The sequence below is a fragment of the Mesoplodon mirus genome (assembly GCF_964341445.2).
Source record: "Mesoplodon mirus genome assembly, chromosome: X".
In the NCBI taxonomy this organism is placed as follows: Eukaryota; Metazoa; Chordata; class Mammalia; order Artiodactyla; family Ziphiidae; genus Mesoplodon; species Mesoplodon mirus.
The window spans coordinates 46,681,689-46,704,945 of record NC_138981.1 but is presented as its reverse complement, the minus strand read 5'-3'; the positions used below and the strand labels follow the sequence as shown (position 1 = coordinate 46,704,945).

Genomic DNA, 23,257 nt, shown 5'->3' with positions numbered 1-23,257 from the left:
CAGTAGTTGTGGCGCACGGGCTTTGTTGCTCCTCGGCATGTTGGATCTTCCCGGGTCAGGGCTCGAAACTGTGTCCCCTGCATTGGCAGGTGGATTCTTAACCACTGTGCCACCAGGGAAGCGCTAGATTTCATCTTAATTCACCTTTTGGCAGCATTTGACACAGTTAATCATTCCCTTTTCCTTTATATATGTTCTTCTTCTTCTTGTTTTTTTTTTTTTTTTTGGTGGTATGCGGGCCTCTCACTGCCACGGCCTCTCCCGTCGCGGAGCACAGGCTCCGGACGCGTAGGCCCAGCGGCCACGGCCTATGGGCGCAGCCGCTCTGCGGCATGCGGGATCCTCCCAGACCGGGGCACGAACCCACGTCCCCTGCATCGGCAGGCGGACTCCCAACCACTGCGCCACCAGGGAAGCCCTAGATTTCATCTTAATTCACCTTTTGGCAGCATTTGACACAGTTAATCATTCCCTTTTCCTTTATATGTGTTCTTCTTTAATCTTTGAAGACTGTTCTCTTTATGTCCACCCCAAATTCTCCTAGACCTTTCTCATTTTCCACACCTCTAAGTGTTGGATTGCCCAGGGCCTCCGTTTTTTTGCCTTTATTGCCCTTTTTTTCCCTATACACATTTACTTCCTAGGTGATTCCATCTAGTCTCACATCTTTGAGTATTGTTTTAGGCTGGTGAATCAAAATATTGTATATCCACTCCCATCTATTCCCTTGTACTCCAGTCACGTATATCCAGCTACCTAATTGACTTTTCCACTTGAGATGTCGAAAAGGCATCCCACACTTCAGTAATATGGAATTCTGTCCAGTAGAAATATAATGCTAGCCACACATGTAATACCGTTTTCTAGTGGTCACATTTAAAAATGCCTAAAGAAACACATTTAATATTTTATTTAATTTCACCTATCCAAAATATTATTTCAACATGTAATCAATATAAAAATTATTGAGATATTTATTTTTAGATAAAAAAATATTTTTATTGAAGTATAGTTGATATACAATGCTGTGCTAGCTTCTGGTGTACAGCAAAGCGATTCAGCCATGCATATATATATACACACTAGTTTTCATATTCTTTCCCATTATGGTTTATTACAGTATATTGAATATAGTTCCCTGTGCTGTACATTAGGACCTTGTCTATGTATTTTATACATAGTAGTTTGTCTCGGCTAATCCCAAACTCCCAGCTTATCACTTCCCTACCCCCTTTCCCCTTTGGCAACCATAAGTTTGTTTTCTATCTCTGAGTCTGTTTCTGTTTCATAAATAAATTCATTTGTGTCATATTTTAGATTCCACGTATAAGTGATATCACATGGTATTTGTCTTTCTCTTTCTGACTTACTTCACTTAATAATTTATGAGTTATTAAAAATTTTTCCTACTAAGTTTTCAAAAGCTGGTGTGTAGTTTACACCTGCAGCATAACTCAGCCACATTTCAAGTACTCAATAGCCACAAGTGTGGACGTGTGTATACAGCACAGTTTTAGACCTTCTCATTTCCTTAGTCTCTCTTATTCATTTCCTACTGAATCATGATTCCAGTTCCAGAGGTTTCTCATATGGTGGGCTCCTGTCCTAGAAGGGAGCCCTGAAGTGTCAGTTTTCAGAGTTCGCAGGGGCTATGATGCTTCCAGCCCCTTTAGTGCCTTTTCAGCTGGGCTCCTTGCACTTACCTGGTATTGAAAAGGGCAGAAACCCTGCCAGTTTCAGTTTCTCTTTCCAGTGAGCTGGCTAGTTTGTGGTTCACCTATTATCAAGTTAGTAAAACGCTGTGCTGTTACTTCGTTTTCTTCCTGCACAGACACCGGTACCATGTAAGCAATGCAACTTTTAGTGGTTTGTCCTCACCCACTTCAATTTTGGAGGCTGAGGGGATATCTTATAATCTAGATTTGTTGAAAATATTATTCATGCATTTTGCTTTTGCTCTCTAGTTGCTCTGTTTTTATGTGTTTGGAGAGATCCAAAAGCTATATAGCCACTGACGCCACCATCTTCCCAGAATCTCTACCAACAAGTGTCCTTACTCCTTGAAAAATGTTCCACCCAGTTAACCCTTTGGTAGCTCTGAAGGAACACAGTGGGATCCATCATCTGTACTAAAATGGAAAAAAAGAATTAAATTCAGGAATTGGAACAAAAACCTATGGGGCATGCTACTAAAAGTCATTAGAACTAAAGGAATTATTTTTGAGAACACATTTCAAAAACTTGTACTTTGTCATGTTACTCTGTTGCCTCACAAACTGGCCCCTGTACATGAAGGGCAAGGAGAGACGGAAGAAAGAGGCAGACCGCTCCAGATAGGTAGGTGGCAGATTAATAAACAAAGAACTTACATGTTTTTCAAAAAATATTGGCGTTTCACATTTAAGTCTTTATTTATTTGGCCACACCATGTGACTTGTGGGATCTCAGTTCCCCAACCATGGATTGAACCCAGACCCTTGGCAGTGAAAGCACAGAATTCTAATTACTGGACTGCCAGGGAATTCCCCACAAGGGACTTACATTTGAGGCTTGTCTTGGGCAGCTGAAAGACAGTAGATCTCCATACCTGCTTCCCAGAATCTTGAAAGTTTACATAGAGGCCTTAATGGGGCTCGGTCACATATACCAACCAGATGGTCTCAACATCACATTACTGTCTCAAGGCTGTGTCCTTGAAAACGGCTCCAGTTTGAGAATTGTGGACTGAAGGTACATTCCAAGGACTGGAGAGGGGATGAGGAGCCTCTGATTGCCCAGGTCCAGCTTTAGAGTCAGCAGTTGGTCACGTCCTCTTGAGGACCTCCACCACCATCCTAATTCTTTTCTTTTAAAACATCTTTATTGGAGTATAATTGCTTTACATGGTGTGTTAGTTTCTGCTTTATAACAAAGTGAATCAGTTATACATATACATATGTCCCCATATCTCTTCCCTCTTGCCTCTCCCTCCCTCCCACACTTCCTATCCCACCCCTCTAGGTGGTCACAAAGCACCGAGCTGATCTCCCTGTGCTGTGCGGCTGCTTCCCACTCGCTATCTATTTTACGTTTGGTAGTGTATATATGTCTATGCCACTCTGTCACTTTGTCCCAGCTTCCCCTCCCCCCTCCCCATATCCTCAGGTCCATTCTCTAGTGTGTCTGCGTCTTTATTCTCATCTTGCCCAAAGTTTCTTCATGACATTTTGTTTTTCAAGATTCCATATATATGTGTTAGCATACGGTATTTGTTTTTCTCTTTCTGACTTACTTCACTCTGTATGACAGACTCTAGGTCCATCCACCTCACTACAAATAACTCAGTTTCATTTCTTTTTATTGCTGAGTAATATTCCATTGTATATATGTGCCACATCTTCTTTATCCATTCATCCGATGATGGACACTGCTGGAGAGGGTGTGGAGAAAAGGGAACCCTCTTGCACTGCTGGTGGGCATGTACACTGATACCGCCACTATGGAGAACAGTATGGAGGTTCCTTAAAAAACTACAAATAGAACTACCGTATGACCCAGCAATCCCACTACTGGGCATATACCCTGAGAAAACCATAATTCAAAAAGAGTCATGTACCAAAATGTTCATTGAAGCTCTATTTACAATAGCCAGGAGATGGAAGCAACCTAAATGTTTTTATTTTTTAAGGTTTTGTGTTATTTTATTTATTTTTTATTGAGGTGTAGTTGATGTACAATATTGTATAAGTTACAGGGGTACAATATAGTGATTCACAATTTTTAAAGGTTATGCTCAATTTATGGTTCTTATGAAATATTGGCTATATTCCCTGTGTTGTACAATATATCCTTATAGCTTATTTATTTTACACATAATAGTTTGCACCTCTTACTCTCCTACTCCTATATTGCTCCTCTTCCCTTCCTTCTCCCCAGTGATAACCACTGGTTTGTTCTCTATATCTGTGAGTCTGGTTTTTTTTATTATATTCACTAGTTTGTTTTATTTTTTAGATTCCAGAAGTATTGTTTTTAGAGTGGAAGCAGTGGAAGTTTATTTAGTCTGTCATTTAACTGTAAAGAAACAGGGTCACATTAAATAGTTTCTATGGGTCTATAGCCACTTGTCAGCACACAGGTGTTTTCCGACCTCACCTCTCACTGCTGCCTAGAAATCTTGCTCTATTTTCTTAGTTCTCTTTTCTGTTCTCCACAGTTATTCAATACATCAATTCTGCTCTTCTTTCTCCTAACCTCTTATCTTACACATTCTCTCCTCACACAGTAGATGATTTGACTCTTACCTCCCCAAGGGAAATGAATCTCTCAAATGTAACATACCTCAGTTTTACAGCACAAATGTACAACCTTCCTTATACATAATCCAGCCTTTCTTCCTTCCCTCCAGGTATGGTGGAAGAGGTAGCCTTCCCCCCATCTAAGATAAATTCCTTCACTGTGCTTCACACACAATTCGTTCTACCCTCTTGTTCCATTGGTTACCACACCTTCCTGTGTTTTCAGGCTTTCCCTCTCTACTGGCTCCTCCTCATCAATAAGTAAAGGTGGTCAAGTGTCTGCCACCTTGAAAACATTAAAGCTGTCCTTCAATGTGACATCAACTTTGAGCTACCATTCCATTTCTCTCCTCTTCCATAATTAAACTGCTTGAATGAATTATTTAGACTCTTATCTCCCACTCATTCTTTAGCCCACTGTCATCTGTCTCCCCACCCTTCTATTTTATTGAGGCAGTTCCTATTAATCATTTTTTCTACTATGTCATTGTCAGTGGAACACCCCATATGCCTTAAACTCCCTTCTTAAAATGTTGTATGCCCTCAACTCTGTCATTACTTTCTCCCCACTTCCCTCTTATTTTGATAACTACTCCTTTTTTTTGATGATCGTTTTGTATGCACTTCTCTCTCTGCCCAACCCAGAAAATTTTGTTAATGGTTTTATTAAGATGTAAGTTACGTCTCATAATCTTCACCCATTTAGTGTATAAGTCAAGGGTTGTTAGTGCATTTATAGAGTTGGCCAACCATCATCATAATCTAATTTTCAAATATCTTCATTATTTCAAAGAAAAACCTTGTACCCATTAGGGGTCAATCCCTATTCCCCTTTCCTTCAGGCACAGGCAACCATTAATCTATTTTTTTTGATTCTATGTGCTTGCCCATACTAGACATTAAGTGAAATTGTACAATATGTGACGTATGATGTCTGGCCTCTTGTTCATCTATGTAATAGCATAGTACTTCATTCCTTTTTACTGCTGAATAATATATCCCGTTGTATGTATGTACTACATTTTGTTTCTATATTCATCAGTTGATGGACATTTCGGTTGTTTCCATTTTTTGGCTATTATGAATAATGCTGCTATAAATATTCATGAACAAATCTTTTTTATGGAATATGTTTTTATTTCTCTTGGGTATATATCTAGTAGTAGAATTGTTGGGTTATGTGGTATTTGTCATTTTAAAGAACTGCCAAACTATTTTCCAAAGTGGTAGTAATATTTTACACATGAGGTCTCCAATTTCTCCACATCCTCAATAGCGCTTGTTACTTTTAGTCTTTTTCATTATAGTCATTCTAGTGGGTGCGTAGTATCTCATTGTGGTTTTGATTTGCATTTCCCTAATAGCTAATAACGTTTCATGTACTTATGGTCCACATGTGTATTTCTTTGGAGAAGTCTATTCAAATCCTTTGCCCATTTTTAATTGTATTATTTGTTTTATCATTGACTTATACATATTCTTAATATTCTGGATATAATACAGATTGTTGATCATTTCAAAGAACCAACTTTTAGTGTTGTTGATTTTCACTATTGTTTTTCTATTGTTTAATTTATTTTCATTCTATTCTTTTGTATTACTTTCTTTTTGCTTGGTTTGTGTTTACTTTGCTCTTCTTTTCATAGGAATTAATAATTATGAATTATCCTTTAAAGTACTGCTTTAGCTGCATCTCAAGTTTTGGTGTTTTAATTGTATCCATCTCAAAGTATTTTCTAATTTCCATCATGATTTCTTCTTTAACCCATTGGTTATTTAGGAATGTATTGTTTAATATCCACATATTTGTTAGTTTCCCATATCTCTCTCTCTTGTTGATTTCTAATTTAATTCCATTTTGGTTAGAGAACATAATTTGTATGATTCCAATCTTTTAAATCTTTTGAGGCATGTTTATGGCCTAGCATACAGTCTTTTTTGGAGAAGGATCCATGTACTTGAGTGGAATGTTCATTTTGTTGTTTTTTGGTGGAGTAGTCATTAGATGTATATTAGTCTAGTGTTTTATAGTGTTGTTCCCCTGTTGCTACTAGTGTCCTGGAGCTACCAGGCCCCTCTTAATGGCTCACCATTAAGATCCCCATCGTTTTTTTCAAAAATGCCCTTAGGCATAAATGTTTCCAGGTTCTTTTCCAAATAAATTCAGTCCCTTCAGGCAAAGCTGCTGTGCTTAGTTCTTACGGCCTGCTTCTGCACCCAGGCAGAAACTTCAGACAACTATACCTGAACTGGGGGTGGATATAGCAGGACACTTCTCCTGCCGTAACACCCCATTGGGCATTCAGGGGAGATAGTAACACCTGGTTATTTCAGCTTGCCTGTCTCCATGTAGAAACTTCACCCTATCAATGAACTTGGGCAGAGGAGATTGGGATCCCACTTTTACTGGCCTCTCATGCCTGAGGTCAAGCCCTCACCCTATAATTGGGAGTTAGTCCTCTAGCCCAGGCTTGCCTGGAATAGTGCCTTGGCAACTGTGGTGGAATAAAAGACACTGGTGCCCACCTCCTGGGATGAAAGTATGGCCCTAGACTAGGAACTGAGGGGATAGGGAGCCATCGTCTTCTTGGGCACATCCATATCTGGAGTAAAGCTTGTCACATAGAGCTGTGGGAGATGGAACAGGTTATAGCTCAAATGCCAGATTCTATTTTTACAGAGATTTAGTAGATCTTTTTGAACAAATGTTTATCCATTTGCTGTATGCCCTTATGACAGTTTCTAGGGACTTTAAACGTGTGTGCGTGTGTGTGTGTGTGTGTGTGTGTGTGTGGTATGTGTGTATGTATACACATATTTGTCACCAATTAAATGGTGTTTCACTGGGGAGTGGATCCACCAAGATCCTCACACAACTATTCTGGAAGTCCTGCACCCACCCTTAAATGTTGATATCCCTCAGGGAGAGTTTCACTGTCCTCTCTGTACACCCTCTCCTGGATGACCTTGACCCACCTCTTCACCTATTATCCATCTACTGATGATTCCAAAAATCTACACTTGCAGCTCATTCTTCTTTCCTAAGCTGCTTGTCTATGTATCTCTGGCCTTTTGGACATGTCCAAGTTAATGTCCCTTGGGTACCAGAAACGAACAGTTATAAAACTAATCTCATCTTCTCAGTCCTCCGTAACTAATGCTTTCCCTCTATTAAATTCCACCTAAGGGAATGGTACCATCAACTCAGTTGCTCTAGCCAGGTATCTTTAAATATATCTATATCTACCTCTCTCTAATCTCCTACATCTAATCAATCAACTCATACCCCTTTAAACCCTATAAATTTCTAAAATGTGTCCACGCCTATAAATATACTCAATTACCCTAGTTCAGGTCACCATCATTTCTCACCTGAACTACTACCACAGTCTTCTCTCCCTTTACAAATAGTTTTCCATTCTTCAGACAAATTGATGTCATGTCTCCTCTCCTCAAATCCCTGAACAAGTCACATCAGACCCTCTATAATCTTTTTCTTACCCCATTGACTTCATCACTAGGAGATCCTTTCTTCTTCTCTACATGCTCAAACTATGTTCCAGACATAATGAACAAGTTCCTGTTCCTAAAAGCATCATACTTTATCTGGCTTCTAGAACCTCACACCTGCTCTTCCCTCCTTCTGGAGGAATACTCTCCCACTACTTCTCCTGGCTAAGCTCTATTCACCCTTCAGGTGAAGGCACTTTCTCTGATAATCTCTCATCCCCGCTAAACTAGGTTAGTTTACTATGTGCTGCCAGAACCCACTGAATCCCCACTATCATAAAAACTGTACATTTTGCTGAGATTTCTTGTTTTATCATCTGTCTCCCCAGTACACTGAGAGCTCCAATTAAGGACTGAGGTACTAGATAAATGCAAATACTTTCCTATTTATCTACCAGGTTAAAGCTAGATGAAAGAACACAGCTTAAAGACTTGAAATTTTATTGACTGGGACATGATAGAGGGTCTTTCTTCATATATAACATATTAAGATTTAATTCAGGATTATGAAAAAAAATTGTAAATAGACTTGGACAGCAAGGTGCTCTTGGGCAGCAAAGTACTGATATTCCTGGGAAGGGTTTCCTTGCTCTAAACAGAATGCATCCAGGACTGGGTTAATTTCTAAAATGCCCACTAGGGATTGTGATGCCATCGCTGATACCACCTACTACGAAGGATTTTGCAGTCCATTTATCTTTTGTAACACCCAAGGAAAGAGGTCTAAGTTTGAGTGCGTAGGCAAAAGGAAAAGAGAGAATTGATACCAACTCTGTTCCAAGTCCTCTATGCCCTCAGCACTGGCCCCAAAGAAGTCTAAACTTCTAGAGGTCCCGCCTGCTTTTTCACACTGCTGTGTAGGATTACACAGGGGCAGGGTGTTAAGTCTTCTTGGACCATGGATGGACAGTTTGGTTCCCTATGTTTACTATCCTGGGAAGAGGTGGAGCACTGAGCCCACTGTAAGATATTGTCAGTCCTGTTCTTCTTCATCTTAACATGAATCATGATCTTTGGAGTAATAGGAGACTGAATTTCTATATCCAACCCATCTCATTCTAGCCCTTTGATCCATTCCATTGACTTCAGGTAAATTTGAGACACTTTGAGTACTTTTTAGAGATTGAGTTGTGGGAGCAGCTTTCCCTTCTCCATGGTGGGGATCAGTTTATCCATGATGTGAAACTGCAAACTCTCAGGTTTTTGGTAGTGATGGGGAGTGGGGGGTTGAGGGACTTTCCTAGGCCATTTGGAGTCAGCCTGCATTAGGGAATTGGTCTAGCAATGGAACCTAGAAAAGATATGAACTGTGCAGTAGGTGTAAATTGTGTTCTTTGCCTCACAAAATCTGGTAATCTTCAATAAAATCTCATCAAGAGTTACGGCCTTGTCTCTGGAGTACTGTAGGAAATGAGGGATGGATAAGGGCACATTCTGGGGTAAAAAGGTAGAAGGGTGAGAACAGGGTTCCATTTCCTGAGTCCAGAGTGGTGGTGCCCTGGTTTACCAGTTGAAAATCACTGTCCCCAGAAGAGCACATGAGGGTCAGAGGCTGCAGACATGGTAGCTTGCTGAGGATTCAGAAAAGACAGAGGGAACTTTCTGGAAAACAAGGTCGTATCAGGCCTACCTTTAGCCAATACATTGCAATGTGTGATTTAACAAAGGGGCACTCCCTCTGAATTGATACTTCCCCCTCCCCTAGCAGCCTCAGTGCTTGGTGAGTAGAAAGTTTGTGTGGGAATTAGAAGAAAAACCAAACCCAACCAAGCCAAGCCTATTCTGCCCTACATCAGGACTTGGTAGAGAGCTTGGTCTGGATTTCACACCCAAGGTTTGTGCCATGCCTGCCGCACTTGTGCAGGAAAGAAGTAACACAAATTCCATGACGGCCCTGAGCATTAGCCTAAAAAACTGAGGAACAGCAAGGTGCCTGTGTGGTGTGTGCTTAACAAAAGGGGTCATGGATTTTGGGAAATATTCTGGAGGAAGGGGCTCACCTGTGCCATCTGTGTCTGGGTTACATATGTTTGTATTTGGAAAGAAGAAAGGCTGGAATACACACACACACACACACACACACACACACTTTTTTGAACTTGGTTATTCTGGGTAGGGGGATCATGTGTGATTTTTGATTCATTTATTTTGGGGGGAATTTTACAAATTTTCTGAAATTAAGATGAATTAATTTTGTAATCAGGAAAACAATTCAATTTTTTTAAGGTAAATTGTAGAATGGGGAGTGGAACCTAAGCTTATGTCCACCACCGGGGTTCAAAACTTTCTGGTCATATCTGACATACTGATGCGACTAAAAGTCTTTTTACATGTAGAACTGGGAGACCTCCAAGGAAAGAATTCACACTAAAGGAAGAGCAAGTCTGCTAACATGTCAGCTCGGGAACAAAACCTAGGTTTTTGGAGGGGAGGAGAGAGTCTGGCAGCTGGGCTGTAGATTGATGTTCCAACCAAACTTCTCTCCTTAAGTCTTAGGGATAGAGGGGGGCCTACAAGTAAACTCTGAAGAATTTGTTTTCAATTTTTATTATGGAAAATGTCAAGCATATACAAAAGTATAGAGAATAGAATAATGAACTCCAAATATCCATCACGCAGCTTCAATAATTATCAATTTATCACCAATTTCCTTTCAACTATATGCTCACTTACTCCACCCTCAGATTATTTTGAAGCAAATATCAGTAGCATATCACTTCATGTGTCAAATTTACAGTACATTTCTCTAACAGATAAGAATAAAAAAACATAACCACAGTACCATATCACACCTAAAAAACCCCAATATGTTGGGGAGGTGTGTTTTTATTTCAAATTCTGTAAAGGTTGGGGGAACAATTACTAAATAAATACATTTCACTGGTAACATGAGGAAGGGTGTAACACTCAGATGGAGCCCATTTTTTTCCTGATGTAATTGCTTTACAATGCAAAAGAAAGAAAACTACCATATTAAAGCCACTTTAGGGACTTTGTAGGGAGCTGGGGAAGAGTGCTGACATCACAAACCCCATGGCAGAACTCCATAAAACTTCCTCTAAACACCTTTGTCATTTTCTTAAAGTTGATCTCCTGGAGGTAGCTGACCCAAGTCCTCTCTAAATCTTTCATTTTTGGTTCCCTCCCAACAGAAGTTTTTTTTTTTTTTTCCCCCAATGCCTTTGCCAAGTGACAACAATTCAGTTGTCTTTCAGTCCTCTGCATTCTCACATGCAGAAACCAGGGGGGATGAGGAGCTAGCTGATGTATTGGAAAAGGGGAGGAAAACTGTGGCCAACTGAATCACTAAGAGATGCAAAAGAAACCTAGGCAAACTAAGTGGCATGATTAACTTTGGAAACTGCCTATAGCAGTCTTTTTTGCCTCTGGCATCAAATAATACAGTACACTGGATCTGAAAAATAAGAAAAAACATCTTTTCTTCAAAGAGATGTTAAGATTACATGAAAGAGCTGGTTAGGGCAGTGCAAAAACATTAAATTTATTATTTGTATATCATTTTAAAATTTTTATAAAAAGCACATTATCTTATGTTCATTGTATTTATTTTTATAGTTACTTTTATAGCAAGTGATATTTTTGAATAAAATTTTAAGCAAATTAACAACAGTACAAAAACACTGAAGTTGTTACACAAAGGACTGATTCTACAAAATGCTGCCTTAAGTGATGGGTAATCTTAAAACTGCCAGCCACTGTGTGGTATGACTTAGAAATATGAGTAGTAATTCTTGTCCTTGAGTATCTTACAACTGCCTTGAAAAGTTTCTGAAACACCTGATACAGACAAGCCACACACGTGGTGCCTGGACAGCATATACTCTACTAGCACCAGATTGGAAGGGGAATGTTTTACCATGTAGTGATTATAAAATATGAGTTGAATCAAAGAACCTTCAGTGATGCCAACCATATTTCAAGTAGTGTCTCAGATGCAGAATATGCAAAGAGTAAGGAAACGTGGTCCTTGCTCTCAAGGATATCATAGTCTAATGAAGAAGGCAGACATATCAAAAAAGCACAATAAAAGGCTACGGGTGCTGAATAAGAGTCTGTTCACATACAATAGTACAATCACCAGGGCAAGAGGAGTCAGTGGAATAGACAGGGAAGGAGTGTCCCAAGATGTACGAGTAAAACCAGATGAGCTGTCTCCTTGGAAACATGGAAGTGCTCACTTATACTTGCCAATTCCATTCATCAGTGGTTCACATCAATGACTCTTTCAAAGCAATCCTGGATATCTTTGCTGTTCATCTGGAGAAACAAACCAACATACAACAATTAGCAGGCTCATACTAATTTGACAATTCTTCCAATTGATAAATTTACAAAAGGTTTATTATCTGCATCACTCACTTTGCATCTGGAAAGCCTTCACAGAATTATCTAATGCAGATGCAATGTGAGTCTGGATCCGCAGCTGAGGGAGTTACAGGTCAGTATATGTTACAAAACAAAGAAGTCAGGAAAGCAGTGATACCAGAAGTTTTGCAAAGCGGGGAGTGGTCATCTAAGACATAAAAAAGTCCTAAAGTCCATGTTCTGGACTCTAAGCTTATGGCAATTATTCAGGCTGGTTCCTACCCGTCAAAAAGTTTGTGGTCTACTGGCCACACAGCCATGCAAATAGAGAAGTACAATAAATTGTGAGAACCATGACACACACAGAAGAGGATATGTTGACCCAGGTGGTCAGAAAAGGCTTCTCATAGGAAAAGTTTATGAATTAACTATTTTTATTATCTTCAATTTTATATTAAAAACCCCTGAGCATCAGACAGTTAGACAATTTGGCTGAAGTTACAGAATTTACAAAAACTGGAAGCAGTTTTCAACCCTAGGTCTGTTTGACTTCAAAGCCCAATGTAGTTTGATGTATCACATCAAACTCTCATAAAAATGTCAAGTTTTTGGGCTTCCCTGGTGGCGCAGTGGTTGAGAATCTGCCTGCCGATGCAGGGGACACGGGTCACAGCTGAAAATATATGCTGTTTATAAAACATGCAGAACATAAATTTGATTCATTTCTGCAAACTTCAATTAGCTATGGAGAGTACCCTTTCTCCGTTTCTACCAAGGGGAGGGCTGAAAAACCAAACAAACAACATATAAGTGACTTTTTAACACTCTTAGAAGGAAAAAGAATCCCAACTGTACAATCTTTGGAGCACTGAGGTGGTAGAAATTTTCTATATATGACCTCTGCTCACCTGTTTAGCCTGAAACACTTGGTCTTAAAGAGAAAAAAAACGAAATCTCCTTGGAGCTTTAAACTATTTTAGGCTAGGTTCCAGAGAATATTTCACAAAAACTACTTAGATGAACCTAACGGTCAATCCTAAAAAATAGCATGACAGGGCTTCCCTGGTGGCGCAGTGGTTGAGAGTCCGCCTGCTGATGCATGGGACACGGGTTCGTGCCCTGGTCCGGGAAGATCCCACATGCCGCGGAGTGGCTGGGCCCGTGAGACATGGCCGCTGAGCCTGAGCGTCCGGAGCCTGTGCTCCGCAACGGGAGAGGCCACAACAGTGAGAGGCCCGCGTACCGCAAAAAAAAAAAAAAAAAATAGCATGACATATTCTAAATGTTTCTGGCAAAAAACAACAACGACAAAAAAAACCCAAGCAAACAAAAAAACAAACCCACAACATATTTATAGGCTAAATTCTTTATAACGGGTTAATATGAATATTGTACATTTTTTGCCTTTGTCAGATACTTAATTTAAGAACCAAATAAGATGATGCATTATTACCTCTAAGAATAACAAGTTAAGGCTCCAAAGTATTTGTGATAGCATTTCAGGTGGAAGGGGTTTTTATCTGCAAAATTATCTGTAAAATAAGAACCCAGTATATCTGCTGTGTTAATGTTAATGTAGAATTTAAGAGTCTTCTAACCTAGAATAACTAGGTTATTGGGGGAAAATATCTTTGGGTCTATTTGAGATTGAATGAATAGTAAAAGCCAGATTGTTTGGAATTAAAAATATGTACTCAAATATATATTCGATATATATCACTTTTGCAGAGAAAAACAGAAAAATACACAATAACCATAATTAATCAAATGATATAATTCAGATAATAAAACTGTCATTGGTTTTAAAAAACCCACTCATTTTTTAGTTTACTTTGATAGCATTAGTACCGAAAATGTTTTGTGAACTGAAACTTGTACATTGTTTATCTGTGCTTGAATGTGTAATAAGATTTGTTTTCCAAAGAGTGGTACTGAATTTCTTTAGAAAGTGGAACAGAACCCACTTTTTAGAAGCAATCGTATAAGCATGTTACCAATTTGTAGAATTAAAATGCAACCAAATAGAGAAAAATATTTGAGTATTTTGAGGAACAAAATACACATAGCACACAAGGGGGCAGCACAAAAGAGTGTGTTCTAAACTTCAATATAAAGTTCAAAAGCAGAACTTAAAAGATAGGAGGGCGGAGTACTGATTAGGAAGAGGAATGCAATGGGCTTTTGAGGAACAGGTAATATTAATTTCTGGATCTGAACTCTGGTTACATGTATGTGCTCACTATATAAAGATTCATTAAGCTGTAAAGATTTGTCAACTGTTCTGTATGTATGCTGCACAACAGTAAGCTATGAATTAATTTAAGAAAGGTAACTTCCATTCAATCTTCAGCAGTAATTGTGTTTAAAAAGGTGACTTTGAGAACTAACAAAATGTTTTAAACAACCATTATTTTCTACTTTATTTATTTACTAGGAGAATGTTTTAAAAATGCTTAAGCGTTATATAAGGAATGACCTTTCCACCCTGATGTCCTCTTCAGAAAGTAGATTTTCCCACTACCTAACTGACGACATGGCTAGAGGAATAAAGGTAGTTCCAGAAGACAGACCTATGCACTTTAGACAGGATCTCTGATTTCAAACAAGTACTGAAGCAAATGTAAGAGCTTTTAATTTGGTAGCTTTTAAGTCTGTCATGTGACACAAAACCTTTATCCTAAATCTTCACAGGTGTCCTGACAGTTTGAGAATTCTGTAGCAGCTGAATATCAAGAAGGCTAACTCACTCAACTGGGATGTAATTACCATATAATATTCCATTCCTTTGGCTACTGGTATTCAGACAAGTTGAAGTGGACTATCATGAACTCAAATATGTGAACTAACTTTCTTTCAAAGACTAGTTTATAATGAGAGAACCATGTTGTTCTAGAGCACTGAGAAAGGAGCAATGGGAGTTGGAAGTTGAGCACGCTAAATCTCACTCAGAATACAGTTTTCATTATATGTACATATCAGGATATGTACATAACAATACCTTCCCGAGAGGGTCTTTATTCTATAAAATAATATTTTGCTAAGCTACATTCAGGCTCAATGGGAAATGGCCATTTCAAGTAAGAAGTAAAAAACTACCAGTTGTGAAAACGTTCTGAAAATCGAATTATCAACATATGAATTAAGCAATTTCTGAAAAGGGCAACTTAGATCACATATCTGAAGATAAAATTATTGTTCAGTGTGGAAAGAGCACATGATGTAAAATTCCTTAAATACTTCTTTGAAATTCAACACTGGTCCTTCAAACCAATCACAGAAGGGCTTTCTGACAAGGGCTAATGCTGTGAATGAGAAAACAACTTAAGAGAAAAAATTAATGAAGTTGCCATACAACCAAGGTGATCAGATTTTAAAGGCCTTCACTACAAAAAAACCACAAGACTGGTACCAAAAGTGCATACACACGCAGACACACGCAGACACATACGGACACACACACACGTGTGAACTGTTAAAAAAAAAACCACAACACGTATACACGTGTACACACACACACACACACGCCCCCCAAAGACTGGGTCAGCAGTTAAGGCACCTTTATAAACAAACAAACAAACCAAAAACTCCCATGTGGCTTTGGCTTTCCGAAATGTGTTACAGTGCTACCAAGAAGCGATTCTGAAAGCATCTGAAAAACGTGCAAAATGTCTGAAAACAGTGCCTGGCAACTGAGACAGTTTGCAAGCGTGATTCAGAGGTCTGCCAAGGAAACAAAAGAAGCCTCCCTCCTCCCGGTGAGACCGCACACGGCACCAGGGGTGCCCCGGGCACTATTTACTGTCAGGTAGGTAGAAAGCAAGAGTCTGTGCAGGAGCGGTACATACTAGGGATCGCTCTCTGGCAGGGACGGGGCCATGGAGTTTCCACTGGTTGGGGAACCGCCCAGCTTTAGTTTTTGCAGATATTCGGCATGCACGGGCTTGTGGCACTGGAGAACCTTGATCGCATCTTCGATTTTGAACCACTCTCGCTTCCTCCCAATGCTAACCGAATCTTCCCAATCCTCCAGAATCTCAGTGACAGTCAGTACATACACGTACGTTCTGTGCTTGCGATCTTGGTTCTGCTCGAAAATGCCCAGGAGCCGGCCTAACTTCCCCTTGACTCCCGCCTCTTCGTACACCTCGCGGACTGCAGCACCGCCCGGCTCTTCCCCGGGCTCCATGCCCCCGCCCGGCACGATCCAGCGGTCCGGGTACCGACTGCTACTCACTAACAGCACCTCGTCCTCGCGCTCGCTCCGGAAGCACAGGCACGCCGCCCGCTTCTTGAACCCCTCCGGGTCGTAGGTCCGCGTCTGGTTCGGCTTGCACTTCATCCTCGAGGCCGCTCGCCGCTGCTCGGGTCCCCGCTGCCGTCGCCACCGGGCCGAGGGACTCCGAGGTGCTGTGGAGAGAAAGAGCCGCGGGCAGGGGCGGGGAGAGAGAAGCGTCTCAGCCCGCGAGCCACGGGAGCTCGGGGAAGATGAGGCGGGGGCGGGGACGGAGGCGGGGGCGCACGAGGTACGTCAGTCGGTCCGTCCCCCGGCGCGGCCGGGGGGTCCCGGGCGCAGACGCCTGAGTGGAGGAGGCGCCGCCGCCACCGCCCCCACCCCCGCCTCCGCCCCGGAGCCCGCCACTCTGCGCGGAGCCTACCCGCGTCTCCGGTGCGTGTCCCCGTCCCTCCCTCCTCAGCCGACGGGGCCGGGGTTGAGCGAGGTGAGGCGCATTCGCGGGCGCGTCCCCGTCCCCGGGCACGTGCGCGTTCCCGTCGGAGGGCGGGGGGCGGGGGTCTCGTGGCTCCCGCAGCGCGCGGCGCCTGGGGCGCACTGCGCAGGCGCCCCGCACCTCCGGGCTGGGAATGTGCATCCCCCGGGGTGAAATGCCCCGCCTTGTGACTTGGGCCAAGCTTGCTTCCACGTGTGCCTTCGAGCCAGACGTGGCTGTGGCGCGGCTGGACGTTTCTCCTCACCCTCCCCACCAGGTTGCAGGCAACACACACGCAACCGTTTTACACAGAGGACGGACGGTCAAGTGCGTGTGGTCTTCGTCATCAGCCATAAGGTAGAGTGCTGGCTTCCTTACAGGAAGGCCCCGGTTTTGTGAAGACGATCCTCGGTATTCTTGACAAAACAGAACCTAATCTTTGCTTTGTCATATCATGCGGTTTTGTTTCTTCAACAGGTTCTTCACCTTGCCAGGCATCTTGGCACAGCCCATAAGTGAACACCTTCCTTGAACCCCTGTTGACATCTTACCTAACCTCTGGTCCTCGGTTTCCTCAGCAGTAAACTCCTCACCTACTTGGTTCAGACCTTTGCATTTTGGGTCACGTTCACCCAACAGCTGGAGAACCACCCCAAGCAGTGTTTTATTAAATCCCAGGAATCTCTCCCCTCCACACACTCCACCCTTGTCTCTCTTTCTCATTGAGAAGTACTGGTTGAGGCTTTGGGCAACGTGCCTCTGGCAATCCCTTCATATTTTGCATTTTGACTTTTAGAAGCCTCCTGGCCAGGGAATCCAGCAAGGCCACTTGGTGCTCTCTCACCTCTGTCTGGTCATCCTGTCCCCTTGGCCAAGAAGTGGCTCTCCCACAGCCCCAGATGTAACAGCCTAAAGCCTTCCCCCTCCTTTGTAATTTTTCTTATTGTTTCCCTGCTCTCACAGTAATCTATGGAGAAGACCTCTGATATCCCCTCCCTTTTGCCTTATTGCAACTTAGGCATCTTTGTCTTTCTCTTACCCACAGACCCTCTGCTGGCATCAGGCAAGCAGGATCACAACAACTCACTTTTCCAGTGAAATAATCCACTCATCAAGGGGAAATTGTATCGGAAAGGTATGTGGAAAATGGTTATGAAACATACAGTCCGGTTTTTAAATAACAAGTTAGTTCAGCTTGCCAGGGTCTGTTCCATGCCGTGTATATGTAAATAGCTCATAAAAATGATTCTGTTCCTGATGGCAAGACTACCCTCAATATCTAGAGCATAATAAGACAAAAATATATGGTCATAATATAATAAAACTGTATGAAGAAGATGATAAAATGGAGAAATGAAGAGAATGACCTCAACCAATAGCGATACTGGTGCTGATGACCACATTTTACCGATATATGGATGATCAAGGAACATTTGGAGGAAGGCAACATACCATGATTAAAAACAAACTAGGAGGACTTCCCTGGTGGCCCAGTGGTTAAGATTCTGCGCTTCAGTGCAGGGGGCACGGGTTGGATCCCTGGCTGGGGAACTGCCTCATGCCGAGAGGTGCGGGCAAAACAAACAAACAAAACAAAACAAAAGACACCAAAACCCTAGGAAAATAGATTTCAGCACAGGCTGTATACCTCAGTGTGCCCATACTCACAAATACACAAATGATGTTAAACAACTAGATACAAAATTCATTATAGTCAGGATCTAGGCAAATATACCAATTATCACCCATATTATTACATATCATTTTAGATTTTCTTTCCCGTGTAATGAGATTACCATTTTGGTAAAGAAGACAAAATTGTCATTCTTAGCAGATGGTAGGAATATATTCTTGGGAAACACCTAAGAAACGATGTAAAATAAATGTAAAATGTAAAAATAAATTTTTTTAGGACTTCCCTGGTGGTGCAGTGGTTGGGAATCCGCCTGCCGATGCAGGGGACACGGGTTTGTGACCCGGTCCGGGAGGATCCCACATGCCACGGAGCGGCCAGGCCCGTGGGCCATGGCCGCTGAGCCTCTGCATCCAGAGCCTGTGCTCTGCAGTGGGAGGGGCCACAATGGTGAGAGGCCCGCGTACCACAAAAGAAAATAATAATAATAAATAAATAATTTCTTTAAATGGTAGAAGTTAATAAACATTAACATTTAAAATCCCAAGAGCTTTCATGTATGCCAGCAATAACCCTCTAGAACATATAATGGGGAAACGATGACATCACAGTAGCAATATCAACCACTACAAAGTAAACAAAATACCGAGGTATCCTGGGCCTCCCTGGTGGCGCAGTGGTTGAGAGTCCGCCTGCCGATGCAGGGGATACGGGTTCGTGCCCCGGTCTGGGAGGATCCCATATGCCGCGGAGCGGCTGGGCCCGTGAGCCATGGCCGCTGAGCCTGCGCATCCGGAGCCTGCGCGTCCGGAGCCTGTGCTCCGCAACGGGAGAGGCCACAGCAGTGAGAGGCCCGCATACGCAGAAAGAAAAAAAAAAAAAATACCGAGGTATCCTAAATAATATGGTTAGGGCATTGTAGTAGAAAGCGATAAAACTTGTACTCAACTCTAAAAGATATTTGAATAAATCAAGAGGAACTTTAGCAAAGCTGGGAGATTGGACTGGTGTCTGCAGGGAGGTGTGGACCAAACAGGCCCCAGCCACATCACAAGTCTGCTTCACAGTTACCAGGTACTATGTCCTTGTCTCACCAGAGGTGCCGTTTTATGGTCTGCTGCATCACTCCCACATCAGATTATGCCTATGCAATATGTCTGTGCCGGGGGTGGGGCATATTTATTGGAAGGGGGAGGTGAAGCAACATTATGATACGGAAGGAGGTAGAGACTGAATTCCTACTGGCAAAGTCATAGCATGTTCCTGGATAAAGAGATCCACGGGTTGTAGGTTTAGTGCAATGCCAAGGAAATTTTCAAATTAGTTTTTTTCCAAATTTCATAAAATAATTTTATTTTCCACCAGTTAAAACAATAGGGCAAGACAGTTTTAACGTTTTCTAAAGAAGAGTAGAAATCTGTTTTGGGAGACTAGCACTCTGCTGTCTGGTTTATCTATAGTTCATTGTTTCTCCACTGATGAACAGGGTTGTTTTATGAACCACTGTGGTAGCAGACTGTTACAGCAAGAGCTGTGATACGTGCTTGCCTCCCGCATCGTCCTCGGCCTTGGCATGGAGCTTGCTTTGTGCCATGGGACCATAGCAAGTGTGAAGCAAGCAGAGAATTGAAAAGTGCCTGTGCACTGGGATTTGCCCTCTCTTGCTGCTCTTGAAACAAGATGACAAAATGTGAAGAAGCCTGGGCTAGGTGAATGCTGAGAGATCCACAGTCCATGCATCGCCTTCACCCCACCTTACAGTGGATCCTTTGCCAGAAATGTAGGTGAGACCATCCTAGACCATCCATCCCCCAGCAGAGCCAGTTAGCCGATAGACCACCGACCACGGATGCATAAGTAAGCCTTCTGAGGAGAGCAGAAGGACCAGTCCACCCGAGCCCAGCTGAAGTCGTTGAGCTGTAGAATTATGAGCAAAAGAATCAGTTGTTGTTTAAAGCCACTAAAATTTGGGGTGGTTTCTTATACATCAAGAGCTAGCTGACACCACCATTAGCTGCCATCCATCGAAATCCAACCAAAAATAAAGAAAATATGTTCCCCAGTAGAAATTCCACCTCTTCTTGAAGAGGTTTCCGTTGAACTTTCCCTGTAGTCAGAAGGAGAGGGATGAAGTTAAGACATGTAATATTTGTACGTGTCAGTCTTTGTGCCAGACCCTGTGTTGAGCCCTGTATCTTGTTTAACTGACAGCCCATTAAATCCTAAGGAGACAGTTATTATTTCCATTTCATAGAAGAGAAGGCTTAGAATGGAGTTAGTATTTGAATTCAAGTCTTCATGTCTCTATAGCGGTGCTCTCCCAAAGTCACCATGTCTTGTCAAAAGGATTCATTTTATCAAGAGCTACGGCTTGTTGTGGCATTGAAAAAATTTATTTTATTGAAGTGTAGTTGATTTACAACGTTGTGTTCATTTCTACTATATAGCAAAGTGATTCAGTTATACATATGTATACATTCTTTTTCATGTTCTTTTCCATTATGGTTTATCACAGGATATTGAATATAGATCCCTGTGCTGTACAGTAGACCCTTGCTGTTTATCCATTCTATATATAATATTTTGCATCTGCTAATCCCAGACTCCTAATCCATCCCTCCACCTGCCTTCTCCCCCTTGGCAACTATGAGGCTGCTCTCTATCTCTGTGAGTCCTTTTCTGTTTCGTAGATAAGTTCATTCGCGTCATATTTTAGATTCCACATATAAGTGATAGCATATGGTATTTGTCTTTCTGTTTCTGACTTACTTCACTTACTATGATAATCTCTAGTTGCATCCATGTTGCTGCAGGTGTCATTATTTAATTGTGTTTTGTGGCTTAGTAGTTTTCCATTGTATATAGGTACCACGTCTTCTTTATCCATTCCTCTGTCGATGGACATTTAGGTTGTTTCCATGTCTTGGCTATTGTGAAGAGTGCTGCAGTGAACCCCGGGGTGCATGTATCTTTTCAAGTTATGTTTTTCTCCGGATATATGCCTGGGAGTGGGATTGCAGGATCATATGGCAACTCTGTTTTCAGTTTTTTTTGAGGAACCTCCATACCATTTTCCATAGTGGCTCCACCAGTTTGCATTCTGTTGTGGCATTTTTGGATGACGTTCAGAGCTGACTTCTTAGGTAAGGTGTTCATTTGCTAAGGGTCACTGAGTTCAAAGGAAGCTATTTCCGCTCTGGATGTTCTTCTCCTGAGAAATATAGTGAAAAGCCCACCTGAGGGCCCATCTCACTCCCACCAATGAAGGGTGTCACCTTGACATGTTACTTAACACGTTGAAGTTCAATTTCCCCTGCAAGCATAAAATGGAATTAGTGTTACAGAGAAGAAGACGTTCTATTTTGTCATCATCCTGGGCATTGATTTTGATTTGTCGAGCGTCCGCTTTATGCATGTAGTATTAATTTACCAGCTAACTTGAAAAATGAGTATCAAAATCTCCTTTCAACAGATTAAGAGACAGACTGAGATGGGTTTAAGGAAGTGAGGCAGCAAGTGATGGAGCTGAGTCACACGTTGGTCTGCCTGACACCAAAGGTAATCTTCCCTTCACTATGACAGATTTCGCGTGAGTTGAGAGTTGCTGAGATACACACACAGTACATGTCATTCCTTGTGGCACAGACTTCCTCTGCTCTCCTTTTTTTCTGCCTGGGAGATCTGGGCACCCAGGAGAACACAGCTTCTATGTAATGTTCTGAAACTGAGAGGATCTGCTGTGAGCGCAACAAGTCTGGGATACATGTTTCCACATGTTTTCTGATTTGGGAAAGAGCAGGCAGATTGGAAAGTGACGGTAACATTAGAAGCATGGTCCTGGGAAGTTGGGTGCCTTTCTTGGTGAGATGGGCATGGAAGCTAGAGCTGCCTCTTTTGCGATTAATTTTAAGTGGAATGCAATTCTAAGAGGGAGGAGCTCTCCAGAACAGCTGTCACCGCAGATGGAGAATGGTACAGACCTTCTGAGGGCCTTGTGGTCTTCACAGCTGGACCCAGCTTTCGGGAGAGTGACCACACATACCTGAGAGGATTCCTAGATGTACTAAAGGGAAGGAGAGTTGGGAAATGTGATTTTAGTAGTAGTCAGTGAGTGGGAAAACATTGGTGTTTTGTAAACCAAATGCCCTAGAACTTAAGTCTGGCTCTCTCAGTAGCTGTGCAGCCTTAAGCCAGTGAATATCTTGGACCTTGATAGTTCTCATCTATGAACTGGGGATAATAAAAGCACCTACCTCATTAACTTCAACCCTCCCCCAAAGGCTTTCCTGACCATGTGTACTCACCCACCCCTTACACTGCGATTAAATGCCCCTCGTCCATTTTACCGGGCTCCCTTGACTTTAATTCTGTCATGGCTCTAATCAAGGAGCAGTGTGATGATCTGTCTGTATGTTTGTAAGCAACTGAAAGGCTAGGGTCCAGCCTGATACATACCTGTTCCCCCTGAGTCAGCACAGTGACCTGAGCTCGGCATCCAGCAGGGATTCAAAATACATTGATTGAATGAAAGAGTGTGACAAAGCCTACATGGATCATAAAGGATGGTCTCATTGCACCTAATAATTGTTTAGTACAAATATAAAATGAAAGACGAGTGAAGAGAGGCAACTCCACACATAGCTTTTCACGTGTGTGAAAAGGGAGGCTTCATCATGTTCCTTGGATAATCTGTTTTTCCTTGAAGCACAGCAAGGGCTTCAGAGTGGGGCTACAGTATGTAGTTCAGTAGAAACTTCTCAGATGCAAAGGAACTGGAGCAAAAAAATACCTCCTCATTCTTCTTT

General features: G+C 42.0%; 1 protein-coding gene across 1 annotated transcript; it reads right to left on the bottom strand.

Annotated features, from left to right (window-relative positions):
• Nucleotides 1–11,385: 11,385 nt before the first annotated feature.
• On the bottom strand, nucleotides 11,386–16,568 carry LOC309796908 (diphosphoinositol polyphosphate phosphohydrolase 3-beta). Its single transcript, XM_082610313.1, has 2 exons — nucleotides 15,959–16,568; nucleotides 11,386–12,065 (listed from the first exon to the last, which is right to left on the bottom strand). Coding segments are annotated over exons 1-2 (495 nt in total). The 5' UTR covers nucleotides 16,453–16,568; the 3' UTR covers nucleotides 11,386–12,064.
• Nucleotides 16,569–23,257: the final 6,689 nt, after the last annotated feature.

Coding starts and splice junctions, on each gene's coding strand:
- LOC309796908 (XM_082610313.1), bottom strand. CDS start 16,452: ATGAAGTGCAAGCCGAACCAGACGCGGACCTACGACCCGGAGGGGTTC.